Source organism: Eschrichtius robustus, chromosome 3 (assembly GCF_028021215.1).
Source record: "Eschrichtius robustus isolate mEscRob2 chromosome 3, mEscRob2.pri, whole genome shotgun sequence".
Taxonomy (NCBI): Eukaryota; Metazoa; Chordata; class Mammalia; order Artiodactyla; family Eschrichtiidae; genus Eschrichtius; species Eschrichtius robustus.
Window position 1 is genome coordinate 101,054,200 of NC_090826.1, and position 14,987 is coordinate 101,069,186.

The window sequence follows — 14,987 nt, forward strand, 5'->3', positions numbered from 1 at the left end:
CTGAGCCAGTGCACTCTGGAGCCCAAGCATCACAACTAGAGAGAAGTCCGCGAACCACAACGGAAGATCCCACATGCCCCAACTAAGACCCAATGCAGCCAAAAATTAAATAAATAAATAAATATTTAAAAAAAACAAAAACAAAAACAGAAAACTGAACATATACATTTACTTCTCACTCTCCTCTCAAAATCACACTGATTTTCAAGGCTATAAAACAGGAAAGAATGGCATCAAAGTAGAAACTTTGAAGAAAACTATAGATACAAACCAAGGTAGGATTGGATTGATATAAAAATGACCAGAATAAAGCAGCTCACAACACATTACAGGCAAGGGAAGACTCTCCTAAAGTAAATAGTTTTCATCATAAATACAAGTTGACCCTATCAACAAAGTGGGTACAGAGGGAATGTACCTCAATATAATAAGGGCCATTTATGATAAGCCCACAGCTAACATCACACCTAACAGTGAAAAGCTGAAGAAGTGAAAGCTTCTCCTGTAAGATCAGGAACAAGACAAGGATGCCCACTCTCACCACTTTTATTCAACATAGTATTAGAAGTCTTAGCCAGAGAATTAGACAAGAAAAAGAAATAAAAGGCATCCAAATTGGAAAGAAAGAAATCAAACTGTCACTATTTGCAGATGACATGATATTATATATAGAAAATCCTAAAGACGCCACCAAAAAACTGTAAGAATAAATGAATTCAGTAAAGTTGCAAGACACAAAATCAATATATGAAAATCTGCTGCATTTCTATACACTAATAATAAACTATCAGAAAGAGAAATTAAGAAAACAATCCCAGGAGAGTTCCCTGGTGGCCTAGTGGTTAGGATGCCAGGCTTTCACTACCAGGCCCAGGTTCAACCTCTGGTCAGGGGAATGAGATTCTGCAAGCCATGTGGTGTGGCCAAATAAATAAAGTGCATCATACACACACACACAGAAAAAGAGAAAGAAAAAAAGAAAACAATCCCATTTAAAATCACATGAAAAAGCATAAACTACCCAGAAATAAATCTAACCAAGGAGGTCAAAGATATCTACACTGAAAACTGTGGAACACTGATAAAAGAAACTGAAGAAGACACAAATAAATGTAAAGATACTCTGGGCTCATGGATTAGAAGAATTAATATTGTTAAAATGTCCATAATACCCAAAGCAATCTACAAATTCAATGCAATCCCTACCAAAATTCCAACGGCATTTTTCACAGAAATAGAACAATCCTACAATTTCTATGGAACCACAAAAAAAACCAAATAGCCAAAGAAATCTTGAGAAAGAAGAAAGCTGGAGGCATCACAGGCCAGGATTTCAAACTATATTACACAGCTACAGTAATCAAAACAGTATGGTGTTGGCATAAAACCAGACATACAGATCAAAGGAACAAAATAAAGATGCCAGAAATAAACCCACACCTGTATGGTTAATTTAAGGCAAAGGAGCCAAGAATATACAAAGGGGAAAGGACAGTCTCTTCAATAAACAATGTTGGACAGTTGGAAAACTGGAGAGCCACATGCAAAAGAATGGAATCAGACTACTATCTTACACCATACACAGAAATCAACTCAAAATGGATTAAAGAACTGAAATGTAAGACCTGAAACCATAAAACTTCTAGAAGAAAACATAGGCAGTAAGCTCCTGGACGTTGATCTTGGCAATCATCTTTTGGATCTGATTCCAAAAGCAAAAATAAACAAGTGGGACTACATCAAACTAAAGAGCTTCTGCAAAGCAAAGGAAACCATCAACAAAATGAAAAGGAAACTTACTGAATGAGAGAAAATATTCACAAATCATATATCTGATAAAGGGTTAATATCCAAAATACATAAAGAACTCATACAACTCAATAGCAAAAAATCAAACAATCCAGGGACTTCCCTGGAGTCCAGTGGTTAAGACTCCATGCTTCCACTGCAGAAGGTGTGGATTTGACCCCTGGCTGGGGAACTAAGATCCTGCATGCCGCAAGGCACAGCCAAAAAAAAAAAAAAAAACAAAAACGAAAACAAAAAACCCCCCAAACAATCCAATTAAAAATTGGGCAGAGGGACTTCCCTGGTGGTCCAGTGGTAAAGAATCTGCCTTCCACTGCAGGGGACGCAGGTTCGATCCCTGGTCGGGGAACTAAGATCCCACATGCCGTGGAGCAACTAAGCCCGTGCGACACAATCACTGAGCTCGTGCACCTCAACGAGAGAGCGGGCATGCCGCAATCTACAGAGCCCTGGCACTCTGGATCCCGCGCATCACAAGTACAGAGCCCACGTGCCCTGGGCCTGCACATCACAACTAGAGAGAGAAAACCTGCATGCCACAACGAAGAACCTGCGCCACAACGAAAGATCCCATGTGCCACAACTAAGACCCAACGCAGCCAAAAAAAAAAAGAAAAGAAAAATTGGGCAGAGAATCTGAATAGACATTTTTCCAAAGAAGACATAGAGATGACCAACAGGTACATGCAAAGGTGCACAACATCACTAATCATCAAGGAAATGCAAATCAAAACCACAACAAGCTATCACCTGATGCTAGTTAGAATAGCTATTAAAAAGACAAGAGATAACAAGTGTTGGTAAGGATGTAGAGAAAAGGGAACCTTGTGCACTGTAGTGGTAATGTAAATTGGTACATCCACTATGGAAAACAGTATAGAAATTTCTTAAAAAATTAAAAATAGAACTATCATATGATCCAGCAATTCCACTCCTGGGTATTTATATGAAGGAAAAAGAAAAACAAAACACTAATTTAAAAAAAAATTTTATGTTTTTGGCTGCACTGCACGGCATGCAGGATCTTAGTTCCCAGACCAAAGATCGAACCCACGCCCCCTGCAGTGGAAGTACAGAATCTTAACCACTGGACCGCCAGGGAAGTTCCCCAAACACAAATTTGAAACATATATGCACCCCCATGTTCACTGCAACATTATTTATAATAACAAAGTTATGGAAGCAACCTAAGTGTCCATCAACAGATGAACAGATAAAGCTACAGATGAATGAATAAAGAAGATGTGCTATATCTATATACACAATGGAATATTAGCCATTAAAAAAAAAAGGAAATCTTGTCACTTGTGACAATATGGATGGACCTGAAGGCATTAAGCTAAGTGAGATAAGTCAGACAGAGAAAGACAAATACCATATGATCTCAGTTATATGTGGAATTTAAAAACAAACAAACAAACACAGAATCAAGCTCGTAAATACAGAGATAGATCTTTGGTTGTCAGAGTTGGTAGGTGGGTGAAATGGGTGAAAGGGATCGAAAGGTACAAACTTCTAGTTATAAAATAAATCATGGGGAGGTAATGTACAGCATGATGACTATAATTAATACTCTACTGTATATCTGAAAGTTGCTAAGAGAGAAAATCTTCAAAGTCCTCACCTCACACAAAATTTTTACACTATGTATGGTGACTGATGTTTAGAATTATTGTGATAATCATTTTGCAATGTATACAAATATCAAATTACTATGTTGTACAACTGAAACTAATATATGTTACATGTCAATTATACCTCAATTTTAAAAAAGGTAAATAGGCCTTTCTCAGAAAAGCCCTTTAAAAACCTCATCTCAAAGACATAAAAGGCTAAAGGTGAGAGTTTGCTGTGGGCTAGCTAGAGGGACGATTAAGAGATATTAGGAGTTGCGCCTGCTCAGTGGTCAGAGTTATTGGCCAAGGATTCACTTGTAAGCTGTAACTACAGGAAAATCCCTAGCTGTAACTAGAGTTAACTAGAGGATTTGTGAAGAGGGGCAGTTCCTAACATGGGCCACAAAACAGACATGAAAGTCGCAAGTTACCTTCTTCTACTCCCACTCCCACTCCTTTTATACTCTCCCACCTGCGATTTATATCTCTGGCCAGAGAGACAACCTTAAGGCTAGAAGAGTGGAAAGATTAGGAAGAGGCAAACCGCGAAGTACATAAAAGGGCTTCCCTGATGCCACTACAGCACCAACATGGAAATGCTAGCTGAAGTATTTACCTCGATACTTCACCAGACATGGATGAAGAGTCACTATAAATAAAGTTAGAAGTCTAACGGGAAAAATATTAATTCACGTATTCATTAAACCAATGTTTTTTAAGCATCCTTAAATAACTGCATGGAATAGGTGTTATATAAAAAATTTCTATGAATTCAAAGGAAAAAGACAATCCACAAAAAAATTCAAATAATCAATGAACCTGAGAAAAGATAACAAACCACATGAATAAAAGAAATATAAATGAAATAACCAAACATCATTTTTACCTATCATATTGGTAAAGATGGAAGACAGCCAGTACTTGGAACACAATACAGAAATGGGTATTCTATAACATTTAAATTTACATGTGAATATCTGAAAGACACACATGGTTTTCCCAAGACTTCATATTATCCAGTATAGTATCCAGATAAATTAAGTACATATTTTCCAAATATGGAAAATTGTTTACAAAGAATTTAATATACTATTAGAATATGACATCTATTAATTATAATCTAATCTGAACAGATTCTAATATTCATTTAGCTATTCAAAAAGTATTCAGGTTCATCATGTATCCCCTCAAGGTCAAAATTACTACCACATATTATAACTCCGCTGGAGATGGATAGTAGAGTGAAATAAAAAATAATTCAAGCTGAGAGAATTCTATTTAAATCAACTTCTACTCTATACTGGATAGCTGTAATGATCAGTACTAAGATATATCAACAAATACCTGAAATTGTTTTGTATTTATTTCCTGTCTGCGTTGCATAGTTAATGCTACTTTGTCTGCTTCCTGTGTAACCTCCCCCAGGATTCTTTTCTTTTCACTATACCACGGAAACTACAGGATAGGAGAAAAAGTAGATGATTCTTCAAGAGATGATAGGTTTGCTTCCTTTTCTGTTTTTGATTAATATGGTTAACTACTTCTTACTGTGGTTGTACTTTTGTGGTACCCACCTCTAATTGCTCTTAAAAGCAGGTGACAATAATGAGCGTTGGCAAGGATGTGGAAAAACTGAAATCCTCATACACTGACACTGTTGGTGGGAATGTAACATGGTGCACCCACTGCGGAAAAGAGTTTGGCAGTTCCTCAAAAACTTAAACATACAATATGACCCTGAAATTCCACTCCTAGAAATTTACATAGAGAACTGGTAACCTACAAGTTCACAAAAACTTACACACAAAAGTTCATAGCAGCATTATTCTTAGTAGCCAAGAAGTGGAAACCCAAATATCCATCAACTGATGGATGGATGAACAAATGTGGTATATTCACAGAACGGAATATTCAGCCATAAGAAGGAATTAAGTACTGATACATGCTTCAACGTGTTTGGACCTGATAAACATTATGCTAAGAGAAAGAAGCCAGACACAAAAGGCCACATATTGCATCATTCCATTCATACAAAATGTCCAGAATAGGCAAATCCATAAAAACAAAGTAAATTTGTGATTTCCAAGGGCTGGGAAAGAGGGAAATGGAGAGTGGACTGCAAATGGGTAGTTTCTTTCGGGGTGATGAAAATGTTCTGGAATTAGACAGTGGTGATAGTTGCACAATCTTGTGAATATACTAAGAACCACTGACTGAATTGTAAGTACATTTTTTAAAGTTGGATTTTATGGTATGTGAACTATATCTCAGTTTTTTAAAGCAGTCAATACTTTAATAAATCAGTAAATAAAAATAAGGTTAGGCATTATGTCTGCAAGGAAGAGGAGGTTCATAACAGAAGGTATGGATTCTGCTCCTTCTACCCCACCCTAAAAAACTAAAGATGGGAGGGATATATTCTGGAGCTTCTTGTCTTGATTTCAAAGTTCTTCTGTGAAAGATGACAAGGAAAATCTAATAAGGACCCATTTCCCTTATGATGCCCAGCTTTTCAAAGATGTGGAGCATCCATCCTTCCTCTACCTGCTCTCTGTGAGAGTGGCCCTTGCAGATTACGTTAAGTTTGACATAAGCAACCTTTCTTTTCCCTTTGAAAGTTTCTTAAGAATTGGAACAAAGTTTTGTTTCTTTTTATCTTCAATGCCCAGGCACTTTAGCATGGAGTGCTTAGTAAAACTTAAACGACTCCTTTAATACTGTACCTACCTCTCTCTGGTTGCCCAAAGGCCCTTAATACTCTACCTTTCCAGGCCTACGATCTCAAACCACCTCGTTGCTATCTCTATGGACAGAAGTGGGGAGAGAACTGGACTTTCTCAGTTTAGTAATCAGGAGCTGGGCTTTGAATTCCAACTTACCCATTTACTGGGTGACACTGAGAAAGTCACTAACCACCCTTACTCTCTTCCATGAAATAGGGATATTATATATCATATGAGATGATTTCAAGCATTAAACTGAAAGTTTATAAATTATAAGCTTACAACTTATAAATTTTACTTTTTATTGATATATTCCAAAATTTTCCATTCTATACAGTAGTCCAGTACTCTCAACACCACTACAGGGACTTCCCTGGTGGCACAGTGGTTAAGAATCTGCCTGCCAATGCAGGGGACACGTGTTCGATCCCTGGTCTGGGAAGATCCCACATACCACAGAGCAAGTAAGCCCGTGTGCCACAACTACAGAAGCCCACGCGTGCCGCCAACTACTGAAGCCCGCGAACCTAGAGCCCGTGCTCCGCAACAAGAGAAGCCACTGCAGTGAGAAGCCTCCACACCGCAACGAAGAGTAGAGAGTCATGGGTCCTAGTGTCTTAGTAATTTCACTGCTCCTTGCTCCCATGGTGACCCCTGACTCTGAATAACTCATACAATGCTTGAAATGACCCAGTACAACCTTCAAGTTTTATATTTACATTTAAAAATAAAATGCTTCTAATTCAAATGAATTTATGAAATTTCTGAAGGCACTGAATGATATTTTTCTTCAGGAAAACGCTACAGGTGAAAGGGACAAGACAGCTCAGAGGCCTTTCCCATTCCATCTTCTACTCCTCATTATTACTTCCTCTCTCAGTATACACCCACCCCCCCTCCGCCACATGCCTAATATCTAGACCTTCCAACCTCTTCCTTTCTCAGTCCAACCTGTTTGCACCCGGGGTTGACTATCCCTTTTGCACCTAACAGAAGACTGACAAAAATTTAACTATTTTGGTACTGGGTCTCCTCTCTGGATCTAAACCTACATCAGAAGTGTTTCATTTAACACGAAGTTTGCCTGCTAGCAGATGACAGAAAGATCAGCAAAGCTGACACTCTGTAGCTTTAAAATACTGAGGAGTGCTAGTTTTAGTACACATAACTTTTTAAAATTCAAATTATTTATACTCTACTTTTTGGAAATTTCGAAAAAAATATTGCTCCTGAATTTAAAAAAACAAAAACAACCAGAAATATATACTCTAAGTCCCTAATTAACACAAGGTTTTAAATCTCTCACTCAACTTAAATACAAACCTGTATGGGTGGAATATCTGGCAGAGACGGAAGGTTTTCTGGATTGGTAACTGAGGGAATTAGTTCTATTGCTGTAACAGATGGGCTGGTGGGACCTCGATTTGCATTTGCCATAGTAGCTGTAGTAGGGCTGGTTGGATTGACTGGGTTGTTGTGCACCGACACAACAGGAAAGGGTCCAGCATGCCCTGGGTTTGAGTGCTGTTAGGAAAAAAGATGTTATCATTACTTGATCTGCCAGGATATCCAAATATGAACAATACCTTGACAACAAGTTTCAGTTTAGGAAGGATACACAAGTTCAGAGTTTGATACCTGTGGCTGAGAGACAAAGAAGTAGGCCCTCTCAAACTTATGCAGGAAAAATAAAATTCAAACTTATCATTTTTCTATTCATTTTTGTGTAGTATTTAGAAAAAAAATAGACTTGCCAATAATTGTACCCTGTCAGACTGGTGATATGATTTTACTTCATAACAAAGATATATATAAATAGATGATCTGGAAGCCCCTTAAGTTTTCAAACATCAGACCAGGAAAGCCACTCTTCTGCCTATATTTTACTTTGACACTTCTGCCTTTTTAAAATAAAAATAATTAATTGTATAATTGTGTATTATGTAACTGATATGGTAGAAAGAACAACGAATTTACAAATGGAAACGTGGTATCAATTCCTGGCTCTTAATACTATGTGATTTTAGGCCAAATCACAATCTTGGTAATTTAGAAATGTGGATAATGATGAATGAAAATGTATACCTGTCTTTATGAGGAGTGTTATGAGGATCATTTAAGATAGTACACAGATTAAAATCTTTGGGAAATAAATTACTATACACATATAAATCATTTGAAGTATTTAAAAACTTAAAATTCTAACATTCAGTGATTTCTGTAGGGGCCCAAAAGTCTAAGGACAATGTTCTGAGATGGTTGGTTAATCCGATTATGTAGCTTCTGCACCTTTCCAAAGGGTGTACCTGCCCCCTGGTAATACTTGAAGGCTTTCCAAGTACACTAAGGGGTACATGGGTATGTGAATATTTTTAAGGAAATTAAAGTCTAGATAGTTGACCTTCATATATACTTTTTTTCCGGAGGAAAACCCAATTTACCTATGAATGTGCCATGGTCTGTGAGTTCTTTTTTCCAACTACTTCTTTCACAACTGCCCTTCTCCTCCAAAAACAAAATACAAAACAGCATATCTCTAACTCATTCCCAATCTTATCTAGCATATTGCCCCAGGGTGAAAAACAAAACAAACAAAAAATCTCCTGAAGAGACAGACAAAGGTACAGTTGAAAATAAAGGTGTCAAGTTGCTGACAAAGTGCCTGACTCTGAAACCTGGGTAATCTCTGAGTGGGTTCTGATACTTGGTGATCAACAAAAACAAAGAAAGACCTGAAGAAGCTGTCAACTGATAAAAAAAGATTTTAAAACTCGTTTTGAATTCCCAGATACATATTTTTGTGAACAAGTTTCCTGAGCATCACATGAAAATAACAACAACAAAAAAACTAGTAATAAAAATCGGCGTTGAATTCTGACTTACTCTATTACTGTTACAAGGTAACAGACATACAAACGTGCATAAATGAAGGAAGGGGAAAGGCTCCATGTATCTAATAAAGAAATGTATATCTAAAAGAATTTTATTTTTGTTTCCTAATAATCTTAAACCATGTAAATATATTGTTTAAACAACTGTATAGGAGTAACTGTAACGAAAATTTGGTCTAAAGAAAAAGTTTTAAAGCTTAATAACTGCATTATAAACTGGAAATTTAAGAATTTTCAAATTGCAACAGACATCTTTCCAGCAGAAAATTACAACAAACTGATTCACAAGTCTATCAGATTTGTGAATATCTTAAATCTATATCTTAAATATATTAAGATAAAATTCTGTAAAAGTAGAACAGAAATTCAAGTCCATGGGGAAAAGGGAGTATATAATTTTGACTTTCAAAAAAGAACTTGCCTCTGTATTTGGGACTCCAGTGGATCCACTTACAAGAAAAATGTAAGGGTTTTACTTTATAATGTCAATATTTACAATATGCTAAACAGTATGTCCTTTGCAACTATTTAAACTTAAACTTGTAATGGAAGTTTTAAATGTCAACCTTCAAATGTGAGGGAGTGTGTATTTTTCAAAAGTCTTTCTGGAGGTAATTGGGACAAAAAGTTGAAGGATCGCTGATCTAGGACTTCAGTATGCAGATCGATCTGAGTCAGTAAAAGTTCACATATTTATGAGTACTCCCCTCCTGGAAATGTTGATTTAGTGGATATGGTTCAAAATCTGTTTCAGACATGGTGCCCCAGTCATTCTGATGGTCTTTAAATCATGCTTTGAGAAACGTCACTCTGACAATTATAAAATGACCTTTATTTTTTATATAACTAGAAATCCTATGCAAAAGTAGCCTCATTTTTATACTCATACCTCCTATACAAATATAATCTACTATTCAAGCAAAGATTAGAAAACATGCCTCTAAACACACTTATTTTTAAGAGTAGGTATATCTATCCTAAAAGGAACAATACTGAGTGAAGAAAAAAAAAAAAAGTCAAAATGTCACATTAAAAGAGCAGAGGAACAATTTTAGGAAATTAAAGTTTTAATCTTAATTCTACCATTGTCTCTTATGATTGTGGGTACATAACAACAAGCTCCTTTGTTTTTCACTTCTGTAAAATGAATTGGTTGGACTAGATCAGAGATTCTCAACCCAGAGTATACTATGGGTTTAATGACATCAAAGAAACTGTTAAAATTTAATAAAAATTTAGACATTTCTCCTAAGAAGACATACGGATTGCCAACAAACACATGAAAAGATGCTCAACATCACTAATCGTTAGAGAAATGCAAATCAAAACCACAACGAGGTATCACCTCACACCGGTCAGAATGGCCATCATCAAAAAATCTACAAACAATAAATGCTGGAGAGGGTGTGGAGAAAAGGGAACCCTCCTGTACTGTTGGTGGGAATGTAAAGAGATAACAGCCACTATGGAGAAGAGTAGGGAGGTTCCTTAAAAAACTAAAAATAGAACTACCATATGACCCAGCAATCCCACTACTGGGCATATACCCTGAGAAAACCAGAATTCAAAAAGAGTCATGTACCACAGTGTTCACTGCAGCACTATTTACAATAGCCAGGACATGGAAGCAACCTAAATGTCCATCGACAGATGAACAGATAAAGAAGATGTGGCACACACATACAATGGAATATTACTCAGCCATAAAAAGGAACGAAATTGAGTTATTTGTAGTGAGGTGGATGAAGTCTGTATGAGTCTGTTGTACAGAGTGAAGTAAGTCAGAAAGAGAAAAACAAATAGCATATGCTAACGCATACATACGGAACCTAAAAAAACGGTACTGACGAACCTAGTGGCAGGGCAGGAATAAAGATGCAGATGTAGAGAATGGACTTGAGGACACGGCAGGGTTGCGGGGGGGAAGCTGGGACGAAGTGAGAGAGTAGCACTGACATATATACACTACCAAATGCAAAACCGATGGCTAGTGGGAAGCAGCCGCATAGCACAGGGAGATCAGCTCTCGGTGCTTTGTGTCCACCTAGACGGGTGGGATAGGAAGGGTGGGAGGGAGGCTCAAGAGGACGGGATATGGAGATATATGTATACATATAGCTGATTCACTGTGTTGTACAGTAGAAACTAACACAACATTGTAAAGCAATTATCCAATAAAGATGTGAAAAAAAAATTTAATAAAAATTTTATGTGTATTTTTCTGGGACAAGAAGATACATAATAGCATTAATCAAATTCTCAAACGTATCAATGACCACCCCTCCCTCCACCCCACAACTGATTAAGAAAACTGTTGTCTTTTAGTTTTAAAATTATATGATTCTTACAAATGGAACTCTAGGCATACTTGTCTTTGGAGGTGTGGCTGCATCATGGAATACTGAGGGCCACTGTGCCTGGGTATCCCTGGTATTCGGGCAGCATTCTGAGCCAATCTCATCTGATGGGCTTGGAAAGCTCCACAGTTCATGTTGCCTCTTTGCATTGCTTGCACACTGATCAATCTTGGAGGCTGCAAAAGGCAGAAATTGCATTTATGTAACAATATTTATAAATTTATCTTTCAATTATAAAACGTTATGATAAGAATAATTTTGTCAGGATAGAAGGGCATAAAGTAAAAAGTGTAAGTCATTTTCCTCATCTCTTGCCCCAATCTCCTTCTCTCAGTATATGTGTGTTTTAAAGCCTATCAGCATTAACTTAATCAACCCTGGATTAATAGTTTTCATTTGGATGGGAGAGAGCAGGAAAGATACAGGGATGGGAATGATTTGAACAAAAGCCTAAAGAACGTGTCAGATCTCAGGAGGAAACAACATGGCTCTTTGGCCCAAAACCACGTTTAAACAAAAAAGATCTGGTATAGAGGGATAAAAACGTGTATACCTCCACAGTACTACTGAGTTAATTTTGTTTCCCATCGTAAGTATTTACTTCTTGTCCTTCCTCACAGCTCCCCCACATCCCTGCCATACCCAAGGGCAAATGTTTAAACTGACCTTTGAGCTCTGTCCCCATCAGTAACTTTGAAATGTGTAACTCATCTATATAGGACAGAGTGTAGTCTCGAGGTCTTCATAATTTATATCAATAGTGCAGTGATATAATAATACTCGCCTGTTGTTGTAACATCTGAGGGGCTGCTTGTCTAGGGTGCTGCTGTGTTGTTGCTGTTGTTGTTGGTACAGGTGCAGGTGGCTGCTGCATCCTCATCTGCTGCAACTGCTGATGTTTCTGTGCATACACTTGTTGTTGCATGTGCTGGAGTCGAAGTTGTGCTAAGTTAATCTGTCCAGGGGTTTTACTAATGTGGTTTGTCCCTGGCGGAACTTGCCCAACTACAACATTAGGAGTATAACCAGGAGCTGGTTTACTCTCTATTACTAGATTACCTGAAGGATTTAAAAAATGAGAATAATTTGCATGTAATCAACTAACATCTACTTTGTGGGTTAATCATTATATTTTCCTCTTTCCTCTGACAACTATCACCACTCAAATTTTCCAACAGCACAGCAGGGATGGGAGCTAGGTTTAAAGATGATGAAGATCAGAAACCTAATATAGTCCAAAGCCAATTAACTGACTTTTGATTACTCAGAATAATATATTATCTGCCCTTATTTTTGACACAGATGTACAGAAAATTAAAGAGCTGAAAGAGACAGTATTAGAGGAGGCCCATCTAGGCAGTCTAAATCATCTCTCCCCTGAGAAGATTCAAGGATACTCAAGATTGCTAATACTGATTCCACCTGCCTTTGGATGGTCAAAATGTGCAGGGCAGAGTACTATATTGCTACAAAACTGTCTTCTGTGGAAATGTTGAATGTTTTAAACTACTTATACCCTTGGAGATGACAAATTCTCCTTCCTTTTTACAGAGCCAGGTACTTTCTAAAGATAGAAGGCAAATTTTAGTAAGGTTTGATCTAAGGTAGAGTTCGCAAACCTTTTTCCTGTAATAAGCCAGATACTTTAGGCTTTGCAGGCCACATAAAATCTGTCGTATACTCTTTGTTTTTAACTTGTTTGCTTTTACAACCCTTTAAAACGTAAAAACCAAACTTAGGTACCACGTCACACAAAAATAGTTTGCCGATGCCTGATCTAAAGGTATAGCCAAACGAATATACACAAAGATTACATTTTTTTACAAAAGGCCACCCACCTCTGCTTTTGCAGCTTCCAATGGTGAGGACTTGGAGTATTCTGAAAATGAGTTTAATCAATCTGTAGACAGCTCTAATTGTTGGTTAGTTTTGGGGGTTTTGTTTTACTTTAAATTGAGCTGGTTTTGTATGCCTATCTGTAACTTTCACCTTAAGGCCCTTAGGTCCACACTGTGGAGTAACAAATGCAAAGACCATTTGTCTTCCATGTGAAAAGAGCTGCTCTTATCTTTCAAACATTCCTCAGAACATGGCATTCGGACACACCAGCATACTGGATGGAGGTCCTCCTCAAGTGGGCAATTTTGTACAATTAATACATAAGCTACTAAGCATGTAAGAAATTCTTCCAAAGACTAAAGACCCATTTGGTAAGTTTCTGATACTTAACAGTCAATATCAATTTTAAAAGATGTGGGGAAAAAGTTAGAAATGATACATAATTTAAAAAACTATACAGAGGAGACCCTCAACATTCTTAAAGATGTAATGAACATAGCTGAAGTAAGTTTCCAATGAAGAACATATTTTCCAAAAAGTTTACATGTTAGAATGAAGTTTAAAAACTTTAAGTATCTAAAATTTGTTGTAGATGCTTTCTCCTCCTAATTCAGCGTTCCAAGGTATAGCCATAAAACGAGTTATTTCTCACCTAAATTGACTACGTTCTTTGCCCAGAAGGTGGGATCACAATGGAAACGTATTGCTCCATTAGCAGCAGGGACAGGATCACACCGTGCTTTCAAAATATGGCGCAATTGAAAAGTAATCTAAAAGGGAAAAAATTCACATTAGTCTTAAAATTAAATATCACTTGAGAAAATATACAAGATAAAGACATGAAAGCTCATGTAGCCCCACAGTGTCCATCTCAGATGAGACAGTATCAGTGTTTAAAAAACGATATTAGCAATCGAAGGCGCATGCTTGAACTTCTGCCATTTCTGGTGATAAACTACATTATACTACTAGGTATCTCCAAAACCTATGATTGACTCAAGACTTACTGTATGATTCCATTTATATGAAATTCTAGAAAATGAGAGAAATCAGACTAATGGTTGCCCAAGGCCAGGGATAGACAAAAATAAGAAAACTTTTGTGGGTGACGGAAATTTTCTGTATTTTGATGTGATGGTGATAACTTTTACTAAAATTCAAAATCTATACTTTAAACAGGTGCAGTTCACTGAATGTAAATAATATCTTAATAAAGTCAATTTAAAGAAAAATAAGATACTATGTGTCTCACCAGTCGCTTGCTGTACAGTAGTGCCGTGCTGCTACCACTAGCAATTGCCCAGTTTGTAAAGTTCATAACATGCTTCACCTGCCGGGAAAGGCCTGTGATGTCGTTCTGTTGCTGTAGTAACTTCATCTGTCTTTCTTTTGTAACATTCTGAAACGGAACAACAGGTTCACTGAAGAATTCTGTATAAAAAAATCAACTCATAATTTCTATTGCAAGTGAACACAATACCTGTATTTCTTTTTAAAAATGGGATAACTTAATAAGTGCATTATTTAATGAGTCTATGATCAAGGAAAAGGTCACTAACAAAAGTGGGACCAAAAGTTAGTTCTATAGTCCAAAGTAGACATTCCACATACAGAAATTAATGTTAGTGATATCTCCCCTTTCCTTCAGAAGATGAAGAGCCTTTGTTAAAAAGTGTCTATTAGGCTAATCTAATATATAGAGCCTATGACATATGAGCTGACCTTTAGAAATAATTTTATATGATCTTAACA

General features: G+C 36.9%; 1 protein-coding gene across 2 annotated transcripts in view; it reads right to left on the reverse strand.

Annotated features, from left to right (window-relative positions):
• TRIM33 (tripartite motif containing 33) overlaps positions 1-14,987 on the reverse strand; it is a 161,756-nt gene that overhangs the window by 16,051 nt on the left and 130,718 nt on the right. For both annotated transcript variants that reach the window (XM_068540555.1, XM_068540554.1), the window contains exons 7-11: positions 14,488-14,634; positions 13,888-14,005; positions 12,181-12,455; positions 11,408-11,572; positions 7,472-7,672 (exon numbers count right to left, since the gene is read on the reverse strand). In XM_068540555.1, the coding sequence (XP_068396656.1) occupies positions 7,472-7,672; positions 11,408-11,572; positions 12,181-12,455; positions 13,888-14,005; positions 14,488-14,634 (906 nt within the window). The remainder of the gene's footprint in view (positions 1-7,471; positions 7,673-11,407; positions 11,573-12,180; positions 12,456-13,887; positions 14,006-14,487; positions 14,635-14,987) is intronic.